Source organism: Triturus cristatus, chromosome 4_1 (assembly GCF_964204655.1).
Source record: "Triturus cristatus chromosome 4_1, aTriCri1.1, whole genome shotgun sequence".
NCBI lineage: Eukaryota > Metazoa > Chordata > Amphibia > Caudata > Salamandridae > Triturus > Triturus cristatus.
Genome location: NC_140585.1, coordinates 936,422,732 through 936,448,068, shown reverse-complemented (window position 1 = coordinate 936,448,068; position 25,337 = coordinate 936,422,732). Strand labels below are relative to the sequence as shown.

The following is a 25,337-nucleotide window of genomic DNA, read 5'->3' as shown; positions in this document are numbered from 1 at the left end:
AAGATAGGGTAGTGAAAAAGCTGGGGGATTGGAAAAATGTTTAGCCACAATTAAAGGGGTTGATCTGGAAGCCAAGGCCATAACAAAATGGGGCAAATATGAGGACCTGGAATTTACAGCAAATATGTGGTCTACAATTAATAACTTGCATTTTAGTTCAGTCAGAGGGGCTAACTGGAGAAGGATGTTATATTTCAGCAAGTGGTTACTGTATAGAACCCCTTGCTTTGTATCCAAGGTTTATCCCAGTCAATCGGGGCAGTGTTTCCAGTGCCATATTCACCCTTTAGCCAATTGGACTCATATAATATTGCAGTGCCCCCTGATCCAGAAACTTTGGAATTATATTTTTGACTATCTGGCAACAGAAAGTTTGATATCGACTGGGATTAACGCTCGACTGATAGTGTGGGGTTATGACCCAGACCTTCGGCTACCTGAGAAGTTGATTAAACTTTTATATAATGGAATGGCTGTCACCAGATCACTTCTACTTCAATGATGGCGAATGGATTTAATTCCATTGAAAATTGAATGGGTTCTAAAATTGGGTCAGGTTAAAAGAAGCGAACAAATCTATGCTTCACGAATTGGGGGACTTAAGAAATTTGAGAAAATCTGGGCACTGTATTTTGACTGTGATTTCTAAAGTTGTATACAATCTGTTGTATTCCTCCAATCTGTCCTTATTTTTATGAATTTCAGAACTTGGCACTTTAACATGGACAGTATACTTCATGTAATTTTATTAGTTTTTCTTTTGAGGCAGTGGATATGAGTCTCGAGATTTTAGGCGTTCTTTTTATTCTTTAGCTTAATAATGTTTTTTTAAGATCCCCTGCTTATTAATTACTAAATGTGTTGCTTCTTGATTAATTGGTGCTATTTATTACCCCCTCGGACGTCATTGATGGATTTTAAAGGATGTATATCTGGATTAAAATCTATGTATTTCATATGGTTTTCAATAAAATAAAAAAATAAAAAAAATAAAACCTACGCTACCTGCCTACAGAGGGTCTTTACTTGATTGCAACATAGGTCTTCTCTTCCTGACTGATCTCAATGACCTGAATGATTTTCAGCTGTAATGATGTTCGGGTTTATTGTGTTGTAGTGCTCTCACTAGTTGCTGCAGATTCAGCATTCTCTGTACTCAACCACAGAACTTGAAAGCTTCTCTAAAAGAATACTACCCTGTTGAATGTTTTGTATATTACATCCCTTCTTCAAGTTTCTCTTTGCATGTAATGTGCACATCAACCTTTGCTTTCCCGACTTTTTCAACCCAGGTACACGTTTTTCCACCCATCCGGTATGCCTAAACACATAAGTAAAAAACATTGCCATTTACAGTCCCAATAACTCCAACAAAATACAAGATCTATTGCATAAGTAAAAAACATTGCCATTTACAATGCCAATATCTCCAACTCCAACAAATGCGAGACCTATTGCATTTCCAATGCTTGTTACTTTATGGGTCTAACTGCTTGTGCATGCCTACATTTATCACATGGTATTACTTTTTCTCGCAAGCAGAATCTTCTGCAGGTGAGACAGACATGAGTGTGTTAGGCAATTGATATGCATATATGTCCAAATGGGTTTTTGTGAATTGTGAAATTACGTATGCTGCAGCTGTATGCTATTCCACATGATCACAATTGTTTTCGTGAATCGAGCCCTACTTTCCACTTCCACTTTTGGCAATATCCACCTACCAACCCTCCACCACACAGATCAAGATATAAAAAGGTAAACATGTTCTCCTTTGTCCCTTTGTTCCCTTTTCCCAGAGAGGTAAATATCTTCCGTAATGGAGTGTGGCCAATACGGACAAAAAATCTTGGTCTTTTCCACTGCTCTGCTTACCCTTACCCATTGCCACCACCATTTTCCCGTTTTTAGACCCGTCAGTTGATATACATGACCCTCCCAGTTCCACTCTTCTGAAATGAAGGTAAAATACCTCAATGTGTCTATTGGAAAAAGTAAGCACCGTTCATGTTGCTACTAAAGCCCTGAAAAAAGTTGTACTACACTACACTCATTAAGTAAGCTTCATTTGCGAGCATTACAACTTATTTATTTTTCTAATAAAGAAACATGTTCAAAACATGTTTTCAACTATTATAGCAAAGTTCTTAGAAATGTCACCTTTAATGCACAGTGTTCTCATTACTTGCAGAATATACCCGGAAATGTACCAGTGCGTTCTTGCGATGGCATTTGCAACTGACGAAATTAACAGAAACTCTCAGATTTTGCCCAACATTACCCTTGGATTCCGAATTGTGGACTCCTGCTACACTGAATCTGGTGCACTCCAGGGAACCTTGTGGCTGCTGTCAGGGCACACAGGCACACTGCCCAATTACAGGTGTCGGCGCACCCACAAGATGGCTGCCATCATCGGAGACGTGTTTTCTCCAGCTTCAGTGGAAATGGCTAGAACTCTAGGGCGTCTCAACATACCACAAGTAAGAGAGAAAATAGAGTAGGGTTTCAGGGATGAGCACAAACAGTGTGGTCAACGTTCATGCGTTTTCGTAATGTAGTTTTAATGTTGTCTTAAAATAGAGAGTTCATTTGTAGCTTTACTTTTTACACACAAGCAGAATCCTGATACCACCTTTGCATCCGGTGGATTCTCTTTACTTAAGATTCTAAACAATGTGCAAAATAGCGGAGTAGTAGTACTCCAAATCCATCACAAATACTTTCACACTCTATTTAATATTCTGCATCCGAAATTTCCAGATTTTACACCATGCAATGGAATGGTGACTGTGTGCTTACCTTCCAAGTACCAAGACACATCACCTCAAATTGCTATTAATCATAAGAAAAAAGCAGCACATAATGCACTACCACAGATAGTATACCAAAATTCCACACTAAATTCCTCATTTGAATGTTTTTTTAAAAATGTATTAGCCATTTTCATTTGTGCAAAAGTAAAGAGAGAAGATACATCCAGTAACCAAATGAAAAAAGGAAACAGCGAGAAGTAAACAGTTGTACATTGCATTTTATTCATCACCAGTGCATAAGCCGTAAGTCAATAGCAACAAGATCATTTGAGAAGCTTCGGCGATCAACCAGTTGGAGGGGTAGTACAGGACGAGGGAAGATGGGTGTCACATTTTTTTTATTTTTAGTGGTTGGAAGCAGTAGCTCAGTGTTCGACTCGGTTTATACTTCTTGAGTGAAAAAGATGGAAAGAGGATCAAAGAAGTGAAGGAAGGATGATGTAAAAGAAGAAAGTAGGTGGGTTGGAGGGGAGGGAAGGAAGGGAAAGGGGAATATCCCGGGTGCTGAGGCACCCCAATATCTAAGTTGGAGTGAATTTGGCTAGCATGTGAGCATTTAGGGGGGACCAAAGTAGTCTTGATTTGTCCTGATTGAAGTTTTGGTTAAGGATAATGTTGTTGGCGCTTCTGGGAAAGCAGATCCAGGCCCACCAGGCATGATATGAGATAGATTTGAGGTCCTTCCAGTCACATAAAATAGTTTTGAAACCCAGTGTGAGAAGCAGGTCAAATAAAAGAAGTTCTGTTGAAATGAGTGGTGGGGACTGGGGAATGCCCAGGGTCCTAGAGTGAATAGCACCGGATCAGGTACAACGTTACAGTGGAAGACGATTTACAAAGTTTTATTAATATTTTCCCAGTAGGAGCGGAGCATTGGGCAGTAGAAAATCATGGGGCAGATTTATAAGCCCTGTGCGTCACTTTTGCGCCGCCGTGGTGTCACTTTTGTGACGCTGCGGCGGCGCAAAGCCAGTGCCATGCTGCGGCAGATTTACAACGTGACGCATCTAGGGAGATGCGTCACGTTGTAAAGCTTGCGCCACATGTGGGTGTACCTGCACGGGGGGGGGCGTTCCGGCGCAGGAACGCCTCTGAAAAGTGGCTGAGTGAAATCTACAAGATTTCACTCAGTCACTTTTCCGGCCATGCTGCGTCAAATCCCTGCGCCTGCTTGAAGCAGGCGTAAGGATTGACGCAGCATGTTAGGGATAGGGGCACCCCGAGCCTTGCTGGAGCTGCGCCGCGGTTTCGACGCAACTCCAGCAATGAGCCAACCTTACGCCGGCAGATGCGTCACGCATCTGCTTGTCCTTGCGCCACGATGCACCACATTGTAAATGCGGCGCATCTGCGGTGGCGCAAGGGCAAACTTGCGTGGCGCACCTTCCCTTGCACATCCCTGCTGATTTGCAGGGATGCGCTAGGGAACCTAAATCTGCCCCCATATGTTCAAGGTCGCCAACATCTGAGGAGCAATTCCAACATTTGTTTGAGTTTAGCTGGCCTGCTTTGCCGAGTTTAGTGGGGGTCCAAAGGATCTGTATAGCAATCAGTATTTGCACTGCAGAATGGCTTGGGACATTTTTAGTTTGGAAGCGTGTCTCCAGATAAGTGACCAGTTGCTTTACGTTAGGTGGGTATATCCTTTCTTAAGGCATAAATTACGCCATTTGTTTTGGTATTTGTGAATGGGGTTAGCTGCAAATTCCTGGAGAATGATATAGATTTTTGAGGCTTGGATTTTTAATCGATGGATTCTAGGGGTTGCTATAATGGTGGTTATGGTTGATTGGTGGTATGCTTTTAATGCTGAAAGTGTTCCCATCAATATGGTAGGAAAACGTTCGGTAACATAAAACAATGCCAGCCTTTGCAAAATGTTATTACATCATTATGGGTGAGCCAGGACAGGGTTATTTTTTCATTTTCCACAGAATAAACCCCCAAAGAATCAGGGGTATGTATTTGAAACCTCAATGTCTCTGGTACACTGGAAGGTTTCTTCCTGCACGTAGGGAATATTGACAATATTTGGGTTGCTTTCTGTTTGCAAAATAAATATGTCCTTGACATACTGTGCGGTTTTTTCATGGTCAAGGGTTTCTGACAGTGGAGCCAGGTGAGTCTTCCAGTTTTCCCACCATTATTTGAGGCAGCTCAACCCCTTTAGTGAAGTAATGTCTGCTGGGGAAGGGGAACCCCATGGGGCTTCTGCTTCTTGGAACTCTAAATGGGGCCATTAATAGATTCAGATAAATATAATTATGATAAATGTATTGAGGAGTATTTGCATCTAACTCCTTCTTCTTTAATCAGTAAAAAAAAAACTGAGAAAACAGTTGCCATCCTGCACTAAATTGGACAAAAAGTTAAAAATATGGTAATAACATTAGCAGATGGCGAATATCATTTACAAGCAGTTAGGTTTTCTGCCACTCACTAGCTTCATTAGGAGTGAAAGGCAAGGAATCAATACACACACTTTTCTGCATCGATAAAATGGAAATGATAATCTAAATTTTCTATTATGCGCTTGCTTGTGGAAATTAAGATCACTTCTGGGTTGAACTACATGTACACAGGATCAAAAAATAAACCACATGTGTTCCAGAGTGTGAGTCTTAAATGGGCAAAATATGTTTTGTTTCACTATTCTATTTTCCTGGGGCACATACAAAGGTTGTCTTGGCCTGGTTTGCTTTCCCAGTGAATTATACAAATTGGGTTGTATGACATAATTTCGAAACACAGAAAATCGACCTACAAAAATATCGCAACAAAAATATCGTGGTCAAGAATATCGACATCCTATCTACAACATGGTAAGTACAAAAATATCGATAATTTAATATCTATGTCAAAAATATCGTAATTAAAAAATATCGTTTTTTTTTAACTTTAAAAATATATGTAAAATAAACCAAATAATGCTTATAAATAAAAGAAACATAATTAAATATATTTTATAATATTTAAAATGTATATTTAATATATATAATTAAATAAAACTTTAATTAAAAATATATATAATATATATAATATATACACTTATTTAATAATTACTTTTAATAATAATTTCTGTAACATATAAATTATTAAATATTTTTTTAAATTACCAATACATCTATACACATAAAACAATAACATTTACAAATATTAAATAATTACATATAGCAAATAATAATCAATATTTTTAATTTGAATAATTTTTATTATAAATTATATATTACAATAGCTAAAATATTACAAAACATATTAAATATCAGACACAATAAAACTACTAGTCCAACTCCAATAAAAACAACAGTAAGGAAAATGTTGGATAGCGTAGGGGTAAAAATAACTATTCCAACTCCCGAGAGTGCAACAGTAGGGAAAACATTGGATAGCGTAGGGGTAAAAATTACTATTCCAACTCCAAAGAGTGCAACAGTAGGGAAAACGTTGGATAGCGTAGGGATAAAAATTACTATTCCAACTCCAGAGAGTGCAATAGTAGGGAAAGTGTTGGATAGCGTAAGGGTAAAATTTACTATTCCCACTCCAGAGAGTGCAATAGTAGGGAAAGTGTTGGATAGCGTAAGGGTAAAAATTACTATTCCCACTCCAGACAGTGCAACAGTAGAGAAAACGTTGGATAGCGTAGGGGTAAAAATAACTATTCCAACTCCAAAGAGTGCAACAGTAGGGAAAACGCTGGATAGCGTAGGGGTAAAAATTACTATTCCAACTCCAGAGAGTGCAATAGTAGGGAAAGTGTTGGATAGCGTAAGGGTAAAATTTACTATTCCCACTCCAGAGAGTGCAATAGTAGGGAAAGTGTTGGATAGCGTAAGGGTAAAAATTACTCTTCTCACTCCAGACAGTGCAACAGTAGAGAAAAGGTTGGATAGCGTAGGGGTAAAAACTTACTATTCCAACTCCAAAGAGTGCAACAGTAGGGAAAGCGTTGGATAGCGTAAGGGTAAAAATTACTATTCCCACTCCAGTAAGTGAAACAGTAGGCAAAGCGCTGGATAGCGTAGGGGTAAAAATTACTATTCCAACTCCAGAGAGTGCAACAGTAGGGAAAGCGCTGGATAGCGTAGGGGTAAAAATTAATATTCCCACTCCAGATAGTAAAACAGTTGGGAAAGCACTAGATAGCATAGTGATTCTATGAACATTATAACCAATTCAATACTTTGTTATAAAAAAATTGCATGTTAACAATGTATTTTTAAAATAATTATTATTAAATACGAATTATATAAAATAAATATTTAAATAAATAACTTTAAATTACATCCCACACTATTCCCCCTTTAACACACAACACACTACACATACAAAATACACAATAGATTTAAATATCAATTTATCTCTTATTTACAATTAATAATACATTCTTTATAATTATTATAGTTATTAATTGACTAATTAATACATATTAACTACGAAATTACAAATATTCACCTATTAATTATTAATTAACAATACATTAATTAGCAATAACAACAAATAAAATACAATATTAAATTATTTATATTTACTATATTTAACTAACTAATACCAATTATTTAATAATAATTACAAATAAATAAAAAATATCATTATTTATTTTATTTTAATTACATCCCACCCTATTCCCCTATAAACCCACAACCCACTACACATAAAAATTCACATAATTAATTTAATTATCAATTAATCACTTAATAAAATTAAATCACCAATTAATTACTAATTAACAATTAATTAATTAACAATAAAAATAAATAATTATTAATAATAAACTAATTATAATGTATATAATTAGGCAATTAATAAAATTAGTTTACAATTAATAATTAATTAACAATTAATTAATATTATTATTTACCAATTATTAGTTAATTAACAATTAATTAATCATAAATACCAATTAAACAATACATATTAATTCATTAATTATAATTAAATTACTTCCCACCCTATTCCCCTATAAACCCACAACCCGCTCTGATACTAAAACGCTAAATTAAATTTAAAATAATTATTAATCTCTAAACATTTATTTTTAAATTTATTAAAATACATTACAATAATCTTTAACATACAAATAAAATACATATTAAATTACATTACACTAAATAAATATCGATATTATTGACATCGAAATTTTTGATTACGATATTACTTACATCGATATAAATTACTTCGATATTATTAACTTCGATATTACTTACCTTGGGATCGATATTCTGTCCATCGATATTCTTGACTTCGATATTCTTTACCTACGATATTAAAAACACGATATTATTGTAGGTCGAAATTTAAAACTCGATATTTTCGCTAAACACCTACAAATTGAGTGTGCATTAGTGCACATGCCAATGCACGTTTCAAACAATAAACACTGCCACTGCTGCCATTTGCACTGTAAAACAAATTGTATATGTTGTTAATCTGAAATCAATCAGTCAATCAGTAGATTTGTTGAGCGCTTCTTGTCACCCATGTGGGTATCCAGGTGCTGGCAGGGTCCAGTTGATTAGCCAAATAGCCAGGTCTTCAGGGACTTTCAGAACTCTAGAAGAGAAGGGGAGGTCAGCAGATGAAAGGGTAGCTCATTCCACATCTTTGCTGCTACGTAGGAGAAGGAGCGACTTCCGCATCTACTATGTCAGATGCAGGTGGTGAGGGGTAGAGAAAGGGACTCGGAGCTGAGGTGTCTGGTGGGCTGATGGAAGTTCAGGCTGTGGTTCAAATAGGTGGGTCCGTGTAGGAGAGTAGGGTCTGCTATCCTATGGTCACCCCAAATTTTTGCTTTTTGCTTCACTGGTTTTTGACATATTGAGGCTGTGGGCCTGCCAATCAGACCCCCAGCCTGCTGTTCTCTCTACTAAATTAAAACTATGCACCCTAGGTGCATAACCAATTGGAAGTGGATCACCCTGTCAGCCCCTGTACCAGTGTACACTAGGTACCCAGGGCATTGGTGTACCCAAGGCCTGCCAAGGGCTGAAGCATGTATTATGCCACCCCAGGCTTGGCCTAACAATTTGACACAACTGGCTGATCACTCAGCTGGGGTAAGTTGGTGTAATCACCTCTTACTTAGGTGTAGTATACCTATACCTAACCTTAAATGGGACACCTGGTAACCTATAAGTCACTCCTATGGCAGGCCTTAACAATCCTGAAGGCAGAGTGCTTGGTTCCATGTGAGATGGTGCTCTGGCATGAGCTGAGCCTGTCTGCAGTGGTCGGAACAACTTCCTTCTACTGTTTCCAGGTATCGTCATACCATATACTCTTAAGTGCATTATGAACCTCGCGGTTAAATGCTATCTTTGGTTTGGCTTTATCAAAACATGTCGAGTAAGGTGTCATACGAATTGGAATACTAACCCCTCGCCAATTCTGGCGACGGGGTTAGCATTCCACCCTTCTAGAGGGACACGACATGTACAGTACCTGAAACCCGGGTAAAATCAGACATAGCCTCAGCTCCACAAAATGGATGCTGCCACCACAGACACAAGTCTGCCCTCCTGCTGCTGGGAGTCCTTCCAGCTTGGGAGGTGTGGACAAAGGGTTTCCTGCCAGGGGAGGTGCGTGCACCACCCCAGACAGGATTTTGTGTATTGGTCAGGTAGGGCTTGAAAGAAACCAGACATGCCTGTGGCTCACAAGGAGCCTCGGTGCATATGCCAGTTCAAACCGGTCCTGGGGCACACCAGTCCCGGGCCTGGGGCGAGCTGGACAAAGGATTGGGGGTGTAACCACCCCCCTTCCTGGTCCCACCCATAGGGAGGGACCTAGCAGGTAGTCCGGCCCCTAGAATCCGCTTAAAGGTAGGAGCTGTGTCCTAAGACTTCAGACATCCTGGAATCAACTTAACACTAAGAAGAAGACGGGAACTTCGACGCTCTGCTGCACAGAGGACTGAAGCCAATCTCCGCTGTGGTCAGGGAGTGACCACCTTGCTAACGCAAGCACCATCCAGCGAATCAACGTCTGCTTTGCCGCCGCCTCCCGCCGGAGCCCGAGCCCAGAGACTGACAAGACCTGGACCTCCAGACCTCTCACCGCCCGATCCACAGTCCCTAAAAAGAGGAGACCCGTGGAGGCACCGAGACACGTGGAGCCAGCCATCTTGGATCGACTACGACAAGCTGACAAGTGCAACAACCGAGGCTCCCTCCAAGTTGTGCTTTGGGATCTGAGACGCCCAACTCTCGAGCAGCATTTGCACCAAAGGTGAGCCCTCCAGCATCTCCACGATCTGCGTGGGGCCCTTCTGCATTTTGCCACTCGACGCGCCTAACCGGTTGCTGGCCCGCTGGCTAGTGGCCATCTTGGCGACGAACTCTACAAAAAACACCGCTGGTCTGGTTGCTCCAGACTGGCCCTTGCTCCTCTCCAAAGGAGCAATCCCTCTGACCTTGCTGGTCAGAACCAACAGCTGATTTCCGAATCCTCCTACAATTGCTTTTGCCAAGGCTTGTTTGCTTCGACCAAGTCGCCGACACCGCCGACAGCGAGAGCCTGCGTGGGACAGCTCGTGAGCCGACGCCTGGACGTCGTCGACCTTCAGGGACCACGTGGCTGCGGAGACAAGCTACCCCTCATCACCTGTTTGCACCCGACATCGCCTGGTACCTACCTGGTGCCACGCCGGTCACTGGCTAGTGACTGTGAACACTGTCCCCTCTGCTTTCAGGTCTTCTGCAACTCCGATCCACCCTTGGATCCACCGCATCTCTCCCGGACCGACCGCCTGCAGCATCTTTGCCCCAGGCTCAACGGAACAGATAGACGAAACCCGACGCACTTTGAGGCCTATGCACCCGCTTCCTGTGGGTGAGGTAAAGCTGGTACTCCGGTGCCCAAGTGTAGTAATACATCTCTAGTGCCTGTGTTCCAAATCTTAAGTTCCTAGTTAACCCGGAAGATCTCCTTTGCAGTAACTTTGTACTTTTTACGCACCCATTGAAACCTATGGGAGCACGCGTGTGACTATTTGCTCTGCACACGCCACCCGTGGACCTCCTGGTCACTAACTGACGTTAGCTCCTTGTAGGCCCAGCGATTCTAGAGGCCTTAGGCCTTTTCCCTTTTCTGTTCGTGGTACTTATACCACTATTTTAGTATATGGTTCGAGTGGCCACCAGGGCCTATCCATATAAAGTGCAACTTCTGTGTATTCTGTGATAATCTTGTTTGACGATTTGGGCTCCCGTGCTCATAAAGAGACTAGGGGTTACTTTGAGAAATAAATACGTATATATTTTGAATATATATCTGTGTGGTGTCCTTTCATTGGTATAAAAGGGGGTTACATTTGGTAAAACAGCTGGCTTAACACGCTTCACGAGTTTAGCCTCAAAGACTGCTTAGCCTACGCTACCACTAGGGCAGCTAGTCCGAAAAGGTTGACTTACAACCACACCATAAGGGTTGCTTGGCATGGTACAAGGTGATCACTTTAACTAGTGAGCATCATATACCAGGCCAACTTCTCACATTGGTGAGCAGCGGTTGGATTTGAGCTTGCTGTGTTTTACCATTGTAATCTCTTGGTTACCAATTGAAAGATCACATAGGTACCTGTAGGTACATATAAAACAAGATTAGATATACATAAGTTCTACTGAACTTAGTTGTTGTAGAGCAAAGGGAGTAGCACACCCTGACTACAACTACTAGATAGGTTTAGTAGGTAAACCCAAGTGTAGGTAGATTGCAACACATCCACCCACACTTAAGAGCAATGGCCGGGGCAGAGGGGTCCACTGTACCCATCTCTGTTGAGAGTGACCCCCAGAGGGCACCATCCAGCTTTGCTACCCTTAATCAGAATGAGCTCAGGCATTTGGCAACTCTTAGGGGCCTTAAACAGCCCAAGAACCCTAACTCTGCTGAGCTCAGAGAACTCTTACAAAATGATGAGAATCAGAGAGAACTCAAGAAAGCTTCCCAGTTAGCCCCCTTAGGGTCAGGAACAGGAGGCCCCCCTTCTGAAGATACTACAGAGGTACCCAGTTCCAATAGCCATCCCTTAGATGAGAATCATACTACAGGGGAGGAAAGTGGTGAGGATACAGAAAGTAGTGATGATGAAGGGAGAACTAGCCCAGTGCCAAGTATTATACTTGGCCCAGCTAAACTAAGGCTATTGGGGACTGACAATGGGTTTACCCCATTGGATCTCCCCAGTGGACTTAACACAGGGCTTGGGAGGCAAAGGAATCGCTCTGGTGACTCCAATGCTTCTCATGGCTCTAGAGGCTCTCAAGGTCACTCCAGGAAAAGGATGACCACCCCTCAGAGGAGGGAACATGAGGCCAGAATGCAGGAAGCCCAGCTGAGGATCAGGAAGCAGGAGCTAGAAGTAGCCCTGATGGAAGAAAAACTGAACAAAGCTAGGCAACCTAGAGAGAGTGGGTCTATACCCACTGGTGGCAGCATTGTCCCTAAGGACAAAGATAGGGTCTTTGACAATAGGAACCTGTCTAAGGTTGTGCCCCCCTACAAAAGTGGGGATGACATCCACAAATGGATAACTGCTCTTGAGAGAGCCTGCAAAGTACAGCAGGTTCCTGAAGACCAGTGGGCAGCAATCCTCTGGCTCTCCTTTGAAGGAAGAGGCAGAGACAGACTCCTCACTGTTAGAGAAGAGGATGTCAGAAATTACAGAGTCCTGAAGAGTGTTCTGGTAGATGGGTTAGGCTTAACCACTGAACAGTACAGGTTAATGTTCAGAGACACCCAAAAGACACAGACTCAGGACTGGTCTGAATATGTTGAATGTGCCACTAAGGCTTTGGAGGGTTGGTTGCTGGGAAGTAAGGTATCTGATTTTACAGGATTGTATAATTTGATGATGAGAGAACAGATTTTAAATAACTGTCAAAACCAGCAACTGCATCAACACTTGGTTGACTCTGATCTGACCTCTCCCCAAGAATTGGGAAAGAAGGCAGACAAATGGGTCAGAACCAGGGTTAAGCAAAAGAACCAGAACCAGGGCCAAGGGGGTGATCAGAAGAAAACAGACCAAAAGGGTGGAGATCAGAAATCTAAAGACCAGAAGTCTTCAACAGGGCCCCAAACTACTGCTAAGGAGGGTGGGTCCCAACAACAGTCCAAAAAGAAGAAAGAAGGTCAAAAGAAACCCTGGTGCAATCATTGCAAAAATACAACTCACTGGACTAGTGATTGCAAAAAGGGTGGAGCCCCCAACACTGTTGCCCCTAAGGCACCTGCTCCCAGTACTACTGTTAGCAGTGTTGGTCCCCAGACAAAGGGTGTAGTGGGAATCACTATGGGAACTGAAGGAGATTCTGACTTAGACAGAACCCTGACACAGGCAGTCTTGATCTGTGATGGGGACATTGATTTGTCCCTGACTGTGAGCCCCAGTAACCTGGGCAAGTACAGACAGACTCCTTTAATTAATGACAAAGTGGCTCAAGCCTACAGGGACACTTGTGCCAGTGTCACTATGGTGACACCAGGCTTTGTGGACCCTGGACAGTACATACCAGGTGAGAACTACCTGGTGACCAATGCCAGCAATGCCACTACTTCACATAGTGTGGCAGTTGTTAACTTCTCATGGGGAGGGGTAACTGGCCTCAAAAGGGTTGTGGTTAGTGCAGACCTCCCAGTAGAATGTTTGTTGGGCAATGACCTAGAGAGTTCTCTATGGTCAGAAGTGGAGTACAGGACTCATGCAGAGATGTTAGGTATATCATCACATGTCCTTGCTGTGACCAGGTCACAGGCCAAAAAGTGCCTCACTGAACCTCAGGTCTTGGATCCTGGAACAATGGACCAAGCACCTACCAAGAAGAAGAACAGGAGGGTCAAGGCTGTGCCTTCCCCCCTGCCTCAGAGTGATGATCAGCCTTCCCAGGAAGCTGATCTAGAGGACCCTGAAGGAACTGTCCCTGAAGAGCTTGAACCTGATCAGGTTGAGTTTCTGGGGACAGGGGGACCTTCAAGGGCTGACTTGAGGCAGGCTCAGTTATCCTGTCCCTCTCTTGAACCCCTCAGACAGCTGGCTGCTGCTGAGGCTGCTGGGAATGCTCAAGGTACCCATAAAGTGTATTGGGATAAAGGGCTCCTTTATTCAGAGGCTAGAGACCCCAAGCCTGGTGCTACCAGGAGGTTGGTTATACCTCTGCAATTTAGGGGCTTCCTTCTTACCTTGGCCCATGACATTCCTTTAGCAGGACACTTAGGCCAGAACAAGACTTGGGACAGACTTGTCCCTCACTTTCACTGGCCTCACATGAATGAAGATACAAAGGAGTTTTGTCGCTCCTGTGTTACCTGCCAAGCCAGTGGCAAATCAGGTGGCACAACAAAGGCCCCCCTAATACCACTACCTGTGGTGGGGGTCCCCTTTGAAAGAGTGGGAATAGACATAGTGGGTCCCATGGATCCTCCCACTGCATCTGGGCACAGATTTATACTGGTGGTAGTGGATCATGCCACCAGGTATCCAGAGGCAATTCCCCTTAGGACCACTACAGCACCTGTTGTGGCCAGGGCCCTGCTGGGAGTATTCTCCAGAGTGGGGTTTCCTAAGGAGGTAGTATCTGACAGAGGTACCAACTTTATGTCAGGATACTTGACAGCTATGTGGAAGGAATGTGGTGTCAACTACAAGTTCACCACCCCTTATCACCCACAATGCAATGGGCTTGTTGAGAGATTCAACAAGACCCTAAAGGGTATGATCAAAGGATTACCTGAAAAGCTCAGGCGAAGATGGGACATCCTTCTACCCTGCCTTCTGTTTGCTTACAGAGAGGTCCCACAAAAAGGAGTTGGCTACAGCCCCTTTGAATTGTTGTTTGGGCACCCTGTGAGAGGCCCACTGTGTTTGGTGAAGGAAGGCTGGGAGTTACCTCTCAAAAAGCCTAAGCTAGACATAGTGGACTATGTACTTGGTCTCCGCTCCAGGATGGCTGAGTATATGGAGAAGGCATCCAAAAACCTTGAGGCAAGCCAGGCCTTACAGAAAGCTTGGCATGACCAAAAGGCTGTCTTGGTTGAGTTTCAGCCAGGACAGAAGGTATGGGTGTTGGAGCCAGTGGCCCCAGCAGCACTCCAAGACAAATGGTCTGGACCCCATACAATCCTGGAAAAGAAGGGAGAGGTCACCTACTTGGTCGACCTAGGAACTCCCAGGAGTCCCCACAGGGTACTCCATGTTAACAGGCTTAAAGCATATGTTGACAGGGCAGACATGGGCTTGCTCATGGCTACAGATGAGGGACAGGAGGAAGAGAGTGACCCTCTCCCAGACCTGTTGTCTCAGAACCCTGAAGATGGCTCAGTTGAAGGAGTGACCCTTGGAGGCAACCTCACTGCCCATCAGCAGACTGAATGTAGACAGGTTCTACAATCATTTTCACATATGTTTTCCTTGATACCTAGTCAAACTGACTGGTGTACCCATGTGGTGGACACTGGTGACAGTCTGCCTGTAAAGAACAAGCTTTACAGACAACCTGACCACGTCAGGGACTGTATAAAGGCTGAGGTACATAAAATGCTGGAATTAGGTGTCATTGAACCCTCAGAGAGCCCCTGGGCTAGCCCAGTGGTTCTGGTCCCCAAACCTCACACCAAAGATGGCAAGAGAGAGATGAGGTTCTGTGTGGATTACAGAGGACTCAATGCTGTCACCAGGACAGATGCACACCCTATTCCAAGGGCAGATGAGCTCATAGACAAACTAGCTTCTGCAAAGTTTTTGAGCACATTTGACTTAACAGCTGGCTATTGGCAAATCAGATTAGCTGAGGAGTCTAAGGCCAAAACAGCATTCTCAATCCCAGGTGGGCACTACCAGTTTGTGGTGATGCCCTTTGGTCTGAAGAATGCACCTGCCACCTTCCAAAGGCTGGTGAACCAAGTCCTCACTGGGTTGGATGACTTTTGCGCAGCATATCTTGATGACATTGCTGTCTTTAGCTCCACCTGGGAGGATCACCTGATCCACCTGAAGAAGGCTCTTGAGGCTCTGCAAAGGGCAGGCCTCACTATCAAGGCTACAAAGTGCCAGATAGGGCAGAGTAAGGTTGTATATTTGGGCCACCTTGTAGGTGGAGGCCAAGTTCAACCACTGGAGAGTAAGATACAATCCATCAAGGACTGGTCCCCTCCAACCACCCAGACTCAAGTTCGAGCTTTCTTGGGCTTGACTGGGTACTACAGGAAGTTTGTTAAGAACTATGGGTCCATTGTGACTCCTCTTAATGATCTGACATCCAAGAAGATGCCCAAAAAGGTTCAGTGGACAGTAAGCTGTCAAAAGGCATTTGATGACCTGAAGGAGGCCATGTGCTCTGCACCTATCCTGAAAAGTCCTGACTACTCCAAAGAGTTTATTGTCCAAACAGATGCTTCTGAGTTGGGTGTGGGAGCTGTGCTGTCACAACTTAATGTAGATGGTCAAGACCAACCCATTGCTTTTATTAGCAGAAGGTTGACCCCCAGAGAGAAGAATTGGTCAGCTATTGAGAGGGAGGCCTTTGCTGTGGTGTGGGCCCTGAAGAAGCTGAGGCCATACTTGTTTGGCACTCACTTCAAGATTCAGACCGACCATAAGCCCCTCTTGTGGCTAAATCAGATGAAGGGTGAAAACCCCAAACTGCTTTGGTGGTCCATTTCCCTACAGGGGATGGACTTTACAGTGGAGCACCGGCCAGGTACTGACCATGGGAATGCAGATGGTCTCTCCAGGTACTTCCACTTAGGACATGAAGACGAGACTGGTCAAGGCTAGTTTAATGTCCCAGCGTTTGGGGGGGGTTGTGTAGGAGAGTAGGGTCTGCTATCCTATGGTCACCCCAAATTTTTGCTTTTTGCTTCACTGGTTTTTGACATATTGAGGCTGTGGGCCTGCCAATCAGACCCCCAGCCTGCTGTTCTCTCTACTAAATTAAAACTATGCACCCTAGGTGCATAACCAATTGGAAGTGGATCACCCTGTCAGCCCCTGTACCAGTGTACACTAGGTACCCAGGGCATTGGTGTACCCAAGGCCTGCCAAGGGCTGAAGCATGTATTATGCCACCCCAGGCTTGGCCTAACAATTTGACACAACTGGCTGATCACTCAGCTGGGGTAAGTTGGTGTAATCACCTCTTACTTAGGTGTAGTATACCTATACCTAACCTTAAATTGGACACCTGGTAACCTATAAGTCACTCCTATGGCAGGCCTTAACAATCCTGAAGGCAGAGTGCTTGGTTCCATGTGAGATGGTGCTCTGGCATGAGCTGAGCCTGTCTGCAGTGGTCGGAACAACTTCCTTCTACTGTTTCCAGGTATCGTCATACCATATACTCTTAAGTGCATTATGAACCTCGCGGTTAAATGCTATCTTTGGTTTGGCTTTATCAAAACATGTCGAGTAAGGTGTCATACGAATTGGAATACTAACCCCTCGCCAATTCTGGCGACGGGGTTAGCATTCCACCCTTCTAGAGGGACACGACATGTACAGTACCTGAAACCCGGGTAAAATCAGACATAGCCTCAGCTCCACAAAATGGATGCTGCCACCACAGACACAAGTCTGCCCTCCTGCTGCTGGGAGTCCTTCCAGCTTGGGAGGTGTGGACAAAGGGTTTCCTGCCAGGGGAGGTGCGTGCACCACCCCAGACAGGATTTTGTGTATTGGTCAGGTAGGGCTTGAAAGAAACCAGACATGCCTGTGGCTCACAAGGAGCCTCGGTGCATATGCCAGTTCAAACCGGTCCTGGGGCACACCAGTCCCGGGCCTGGGGCGAGCTGGACAAAGGATTGGGGGTGTAACCACCCCCCTTCCTGGTCCCACCCATAGGGAGGGACCTAGCAGGTAGTCCGGCCCCTAGAATCCGCTTAAAGGTAGGAGCTGTGTCCTAAGACTTCAGACATCCTGGAATCAACTTAACACTAAGAAGAAGACGGGAACTTCGACGCTCTGCTGCACAGAGGACTGAAGCCAATCTCCCCTGTGGTCAGGGAGTGGCCACCTTGCTAACGCAAGCACCATCCAGCGAATCAACGTCTGCTTTGCCGCCGCCTCCCGCCGGAGCCCGAGCCCAGAGACTGACAAGACCTGGACCTCCAGACCTCTCACCGCCCGATCCACAGTCCCTGAAAAGAGGAGACCCGTGGAGGCACCGAGACACGTGGAGCCAGCCATCTTGAATCGACTACGACAAGCTGACAAGTGCAACAACCGAGGCTCCCTCCAAGTTGTGCTTTGGGATCTGAGACGCCCAACTCTCGAGCAGCATTTGCACCAAAGGTGAGCCCTCCAGCATCTCCACGATCTGCGTGGGGCCCTTCTGCATTTTGCCACTCGACGCGCCTAACCGGTTGCTGGCCCGCTGGCTAGTGGCCATCTTGGCGACGAACTCTACAAAAAACACCGCTGGTCTGGTTGCTCCAGACTGGCCCTTGCTCCTCTCCAAAGGAGCAATCCCTCTGACCTTGCTGGTCAGAACCAACAGCTGATTTCCGAATCCTCCTACAATTGCTTTTGCCAAGGCTTGTTTGCTTCGACCAAGTCGCCGACACCGCCGACAGCGAGAGCCTGCGTGGGACAGCTCGTGAGCCGACGCCTGGACGTCGTCGACCTTCAGGGACCACGTGGCTGCGGAGACAAGCTACCCCTCATCACCTGTTTGCACCCGACATCGCCTGGTACCTACCTGGTGCCACGCCGGTCACTGGCTAGTGACTGTGAACACTGTCCCCTCTGCTTTCAGGTCTTCTGCAACTCCGATCCACCCTTGGATCCACCGCATCTCTCCCGGACCGACCGCCTGCAGCATCTTTGTCCCAGGCTCAACGGAACAGATAGACGAAACCCGACGCACTTTGAGGCCTATGCACCCGCTTCCTGTGGGTGAGGTAAAGCTGGTACTCCGGTGCCCAAGTGTAGTAATACATCTCTAGTGCCTGTGTTCCAAATCTTAAGTTCCTAGTTAACCCGGAAGATCTCCTTTGCAGTAACTTTGTACTTTTTACGCACCCATTGAAACCTATGGGAGCACGCGTGTGACTATTTGCTCTGCACACGCCACCCGTGGACCTCCTGGTCACTAACTGACGTTAGCTCCTTGTAGGCCCAGCGATTCTAGAGGCCTTAGGCCTTTTCCCTTTTCTGTTCGTGGTACTTATACCACTATTTTAGTATATGGTTCGAGTGGCCACCAGGGCCTATCCATATAAAGTGCAACTTCTGTGTATTCTGTGATAATCTTGTTTGACGATTTGGGCTCCTGTGCTCATAAAGAGACTAGGGGTTACTTTGAGAAATAAATACGTATATATTTTGAATATATATATGTGTGGTGTCCTTTCATTGGTATAAAAGGGGGTTACATTTGGTAAAACAGCTGGCTTAACACACTTCACGAGTTTAGCCTCAAAGACTGCTTAGCCTACGCTACCACTAGGGCAGCTAGTCCGAAAAGGTTGACTTACAACCACACCATAAGGGTTGCTTGGCATGGTACAAGGTGATCACTTTAACTAGTGAGCATCATATACCAGGCCAACTTCTCACAGTCCGCTGTTGTGTAGGGCCTTGAATGCATGGGTTACGAGCTTGAACGGGCATCTTTTCTGTACAGGGAGTCAAAAGAGTTCCCTGAAGTAGGGGGGATGTGGGTTTATATAGGGAGATCCAGTCTGGCTGAGGCATTCTTTATGCTCTGCAATCCCTGGAGGAGGTGAGCTGCGATCCCTGCATATAGAGCGTTGCTGTAACCCAGTCATCTGGAGATGAGGGCCTGGGTGATGGTGCATCTTGACCTTTGGGGTAGCAATTTAAATATCTTACAAAGCATGTGAAGGATAAAGAAGCAGGAGGAGGAGACGGAGTTGACCTGGGTCATCGTGGTTAGCTTCCTGTTCAGAATAAATCCTAGGTTCTTAGCGTGGTCAGTGGGGGTAGGAGTAGGTCTGAGTTCTGAGGGCCACCAGGATGAGCCCCATAGGGAGCTTTTATTTCCGAAAATTAGTATCTCTGTTTTGTCTCTATTGAGCTTCAGGCAGTTATCCTTCATCCAGTTGGTGACCTCTGTCATGTAATTGTGGAAGTTGGTCTTGGTGTCGGTAGTGTCTTCGGAGAGCGAGAGGATGAGTTGTGTGTTTTTTGCATCGGATATGATTTTGAGTCCATGGGTTTTGGCGATACTGGCCAGAGGTGTTATACAAGTTTTGAAGATGGTGGGGTTGAGTTAGGATCCTTACGATATGACACAGATGATTTCCTTGGGTATGGAGGTGAAGGGGGAAGGCAGACTTTTTGTGTTCTTCTGGTGAGGAAAGAGGTGATCCTCCTGAGAGCGGCTCCTTGGATGCTTATGTTGTGCAGCCTTGGGATGAGTGTGTGGATGGAGACCATACCAAAGGCTGCCAAGAGGTCTAGCAGGATCAGGACTGCAGTCTCCCCTCAGTTGAATAGGGCTTGAAGGTTGTCGGTAGACATGATGAGGGTTGTCTCTGTACTGTGGTTGCTGCAGAATCCGGATTGGGAGGATCAAGTAGGAGGTTCCATCCAGATATGTGGAGAGTTGTTGGTTGATGTTTTTTTCTAATACTTTGACCAGGAACGGGAGCAGGTAGATCGGTTGGTAGTTGTTTCCAGTCCTCGGGGAAGGTGGCTGTGGTAATTGAGGTGTTGAACAAGGTGCTGAGTACATGACTGATTCTGGCTTCGCCTAGGTTGAAGATGTGATGAGGGCATGGGTCTGTTGGGGCCCCTGAGTGGACCGAGTTCATGATGGAGGTGGTGTCCTGTGGGGCGAGCTGGCTGCATTTGGTTAGTTGGATGTCTATGGTGGTAGGGGGGTCGTTGTGTTGAATGAGGTGTTTATGTAGAAAGTCATGTTCTGCATAATAAAATCAACATTGGCATTATATTTCGAAATAGTGACTTGCATCTATCCCAGCTTTTATAATATACCCAAGAGGGTATTGTGATGCAACAGATAATTTGAGCAGAGTTAACTGGGATCACAAGTCTAGGATCAGGATGGTAAGACCCATGATTTCGGTGACTTGCAGAATTTAAACTGATTATTGATTAAGCACAGCTTTTCAAGTAGAGCCTTTCAAAGCCTGGTGGTATGAAGGCTCATTGAGTATGTAAATAAGGAAAACTCCTAGGATGTGAGCAGTTGATGAAAATGGGTTCAGAGTGTTTTATTTGGATTGTGGTTTTGATGGTGAGAAAATAATTTTCTAGACAGCACTTTTATATTCAATTTTGTCGATCAGCTATGGCTCTGGAGTTCCCATTCTGAAAGATAAGATCCAGTTTCCTACATTTGTGCGCTCCAATCCCAGCACTGAGAAAATTCCCTACATATTGTCGCAGCTGGTGATCCACTTTGGATGGACTTGGGTTGGAATTCTAAGCTCATACACGGAATATGGCATGCATGATATCCAAGAAATGAAGAAAGAATTTTCTCAAAGCGGCGTTTGTGTGGCTTTCCTTGAAACACTAAGACCTGATAGCACCAGAGACAGAATCCTCAGCATCATCAGAACAATCAAGGAGTCCACAGTAAGAGTTATCATTGTGTACGCCTTCGCCCCGGAGGTTATACCAGTAATGACAGAGCTGGTTGCTCAGGGAGTGACTGAAAAGATCTGGGTTGCCAGTTCTAGTCTTATGGGCTCCCCGCTGTTTTTCAGACGAGATCTGTGGAACATGTTAAATGGAACAATAGGGCCAGGTATTAATGCAACAGAGATACATGGATTTCAAGAATTCCAGTATCTAAACCGGCCTTTGATGTCTTCAGAGGATATCTTCATCAGACCTTCTGAGTACAGGACATGAGCAGCTGGAAACTCTGCCCAGCTCGGTGTCTGATGGAAAAGACCTAAGGTTTAGCTACACTGCTTACAAAGCTGTTTATGTGTTTGCCCACGCCATCCACAACCTTCTCTCCTGTGACTCTAAAGGATATGAATGTTCTAGTCTGCACGACGTGCAACCTTGGCAGGTGGGTGTTATCACTCTTGCTCTTCTTTAAAAAATAATGTCACTGCAAGAGGAAAGAAAATAGTTTGCATGTGAGTAAAATTAAAAGGTTGACAGAAGAGCAAAAGGTTGTTAAGACAGCTACTGAAGTGGGCATGGCAAAATATTAGCACAGGTAGTAGGAAAACCCTCAAATGAGAGCAGGGACAGAAAGGGTGAAACATGGAGGGCATAAAGCAGAACTACTTTCATATTAATTTAAAGTGGTGGAAGAAAACTCATAGATTTATAAATTACTCAGGGTCCAGAGACCTGGCAAGAGCACTCATTATTGCTGTATTTTATTACCGAAACAGTAGTCAGGGGGTCACTTATCCTTACTTGCCCCGGGGCCTATGGCACTCTTGCTACCCTACCGCCTGCATGCTTCACATAGTTTTCTTAAAGCACAATGGTGATTTGCTACAGCAGAGAGATAATGCTTCTCGGGGAATCCCCGATCTTAAAGTAATTGACTATTTAATGGACTTTTCATTAGAACTTCCAGTAAAACTTATGGATTTTAGGGCTAAATATCTGGAAGGTGGTGGCGTAAAATGAATAATGGTGCACCTTCCATCAAAACAAACATAATACGTATTGAACAATACCTCTTTCACCTCAGAACCCCTTGGCCTTCCAACCACTTCCCCCGGTTGGAGGCGGAATATCCAGGGCAACCTGGGACAGGTTTTAAACCATTTTCCAGCTACCAGTCCTGCTGCACTTCTCGCAGGGTTCTTCTGACTTTTCATAGCGCAGTAATGTGTCAAATTTGCACAAAAATGGCGCAACGGGATGCTTTTTCCATCGCAATTCCATCAACTGAGTGGAAGCTGTCCAAGAAGGTTACTGCTACTTTGTGAATGGATACCACCTGCCCTGGGTAGTCTTTTAACATTCGTGTTTTTTTACCACAGGAGTTGTTTGAAAGAATTTGTGAGCTCTATTGTTAGAGCCCCTCCATTTCTCATGTATCTTGCAATTCACACAACACATTTGTCCATTGCACATTTTCACTATGCCATAACAAAGACTGCACAGGTACTAAAGCGACAATAATTAAATATTCCACTGATTCTGTGGCGTGCCATGTAAGCATTATTTTCACCAGGTTGTATGGGGACTTACGCCCAAGAAGATGTCTTTAAATTGTGGTTACAAAACAGGATTTTTAACTCAATTGCCCCAAAAGTGACCAAAGGTAATTATGTATTACTGGCTGTTAAAAAGGCATATATAGAGGCGATTATAGCGGTATATGGCTTTTCGAAAGGTATGTAGCATTTTTTCTCACTTCGTTTTCCAAACCTTAACCTTTTTGATGGATTGACTGATTGATGACTGGACTCAACCTCATTCAAGTGCAATAACTGCTTATCTACTTTGAATGGGCACGCTGGTAAAATGAAAAGGTATGCAACTGTAACAATTCCTTGTGTAAGTGGCAGAGCGAACTATGTACTAAAAGGCTGCATTGCAAAAACCTCCTGTCATAGAGGGGCTGCAGTATGATCTGCATATTGATGATCAATTAGGCAGGTTTCTATTTGCAACATCCAGTGATTGGCTAAAAATAAACGAAAAGAGCCTACAGGGAACAGCAGATGACAATCCCGGTGCTTGCATTCACAGATGGAAAACTTTTTTTAAATCAGCTGTTCTCGAAGAATTAGGTGTTACTTTATAAAAAAATTACCAATTTGGGACAATATCGTCTCCTGGACCACTGACTGCTGCTCCCAAAGCTTACTACATGATTCATAATGCAGTGTCCGAAGAGAAACCTTCCCCTTTGAAAATCAGAGAACGCCTCCTTTGAGCTGTCAGGAACTCATCAGTGGTTTGCACCCTCACTTGGCATTGTAAACTATTGATACTTCCCATATCGAATCACAATTCAATGGGTTGGTACATCTATTTTGTGACTCCCAAAACGTTTTTAATAGTACCAAAAATGTGTCTTGGGGTTGCAAACGCTGCTTTCTTGTGAATCGTACTGTTTGCAATGACATGACGACTTTGTTCCTATGTCTTGAATGGGCCACCATTATGCCGGGGCTAGCAAGAATGTTGTTGTCCAGATCAATACTCTCTACACGGTCACAGATGCAAGATGTTTCTTGCCCCTGATAAAGCCGGATTCTTATCTGTCTTACCATCACCAAGAATCCTTTCAGGTCGCCAGGATCTTTTTATCTGCTAAAAAGTGTAGAGGGGAGGAAATCCACATTTCAACACATAATCAATCAAATCAAATTTGAACTCTAAAGGACCACTGACTCTAAATCTTAAAATTAAGGATTTATTACAAAGCCAAAAGTAATTTCACATACAAGCACCTCAGCACGAAGTTAAGAAAGTTAAGAAAATAAATTAACACTAATACAAAAAAGAGTCTATGCAGGAGTCTCATCCGACTCAGAATAAGAAGAATAGTCAGTTCAAGAATCATTAGACAAGCAATAACGGCTCCAATCTCTATATTAGAAGTCATTAACCTAAAAAGAAAATCAGGTTGTCTATCCCTACTCTATCTCTAAAGTGACATCCCTACTTAGCATTTTCCCCAAGCAAGAGGGTAAAAAAGGTGTCAGAAGTAAAGACTTCCTTAGAAGTACACTCACTTTGTCAGAGCTCGCTCTAAGATGCTCCTTCTAGCTCCCCATCGAAACCTCAATTGCCCAACCCACAGGGCACTGTCCCTAATTCAAAATCCCAAAAACGTAGAACACGCCCTCCGGCACACCTCTTCAGCCAGGTCTTTAGTAGTTTCCACTGAAACTTGTCTCCCTACCAACGATGGTTTATTCGTCCTTGGGTCCCAGGCACCTTCTCCGCCGAAAGTATCATCCCTGCATTCCAGTATACTCCCATGGTGGCTTCTCAAGCACTCCTAACTCCTAAAACAAAGGGTTAGTTCACTAACGAGCGAGGTGTCCTTGCACCTGCAACAGAAACATAAGAATGAGAAACTTTCCACTTCTCTGAGACTTTCTAACATCTCTGAAACCCAAAGCCTTACCAAGGGAAACCATTTTCAGACAACAATATTTAGCTAACATAACGAACAGGCCTTTCTCTTACCGTATATGCGATTCAGGCCTTTACACAGTTTAAACATGCATTTCTGATTTCACACTATAAACATTAATTTCATTACTCTACATATATGAATAGGAAAACTACACGAGCAGGCTTCATATGGTGCACGTTTAAACCTAATGCATCACATTACATGAAAACCAATCATTATGCATTAACTAAAATACATTTTCAATTAACTATGACATTGCTCTTCATAAATGACATGGTTACATTTCTAATTCTTTCTACTAGGTGCTGCCTCAGTATTACAATTCTAAGTCTCACGTTACTATGGCTCCACTAAATATGTGGGTGCGGACTAACAGTGATTATAATGCACCCCTACAAATTTCAGAAATACATAGCGCTCTATCAGTTCCCCCCTTTGATGACTAGTGTCATCACACCAT

The 25,337-nt window shown here is 44.0% G+C and overlaps 1 protein-coding gene across 1 annotated transcript in view; it reads left to right on the top strand.

The window, feature by feature from the left end:
- The first annotated feature begins 2,225 nt into the window (after nucleotides 1-2,225).
- LOC146855867 (vomeronasal type-2 receptor 1-like) overlaps nucleotides 2,226-25,337 on the top strand; it is a 148,003-nt gene continuing 124,891 nt past the window's right edge. The window contains exons 1-3 of the mRNA XM_085651186.1: nucleotides 2,226-2,483; nucleotides 19,856-20,082; nucleotides 21,087-21,550. Of these exons, the coding sequence (XP_085507312.1) occupies nucleotides 2,226-2,483; nucleotides 19,856-20,082; nucleotides 21,087-21,550 (949 nt within the window). The remainder of the gene's footprint in view (nucleotides 2,484-19,855; nucleotides 20,083-21,086; nucleotides 21,551-25,337) is intronic.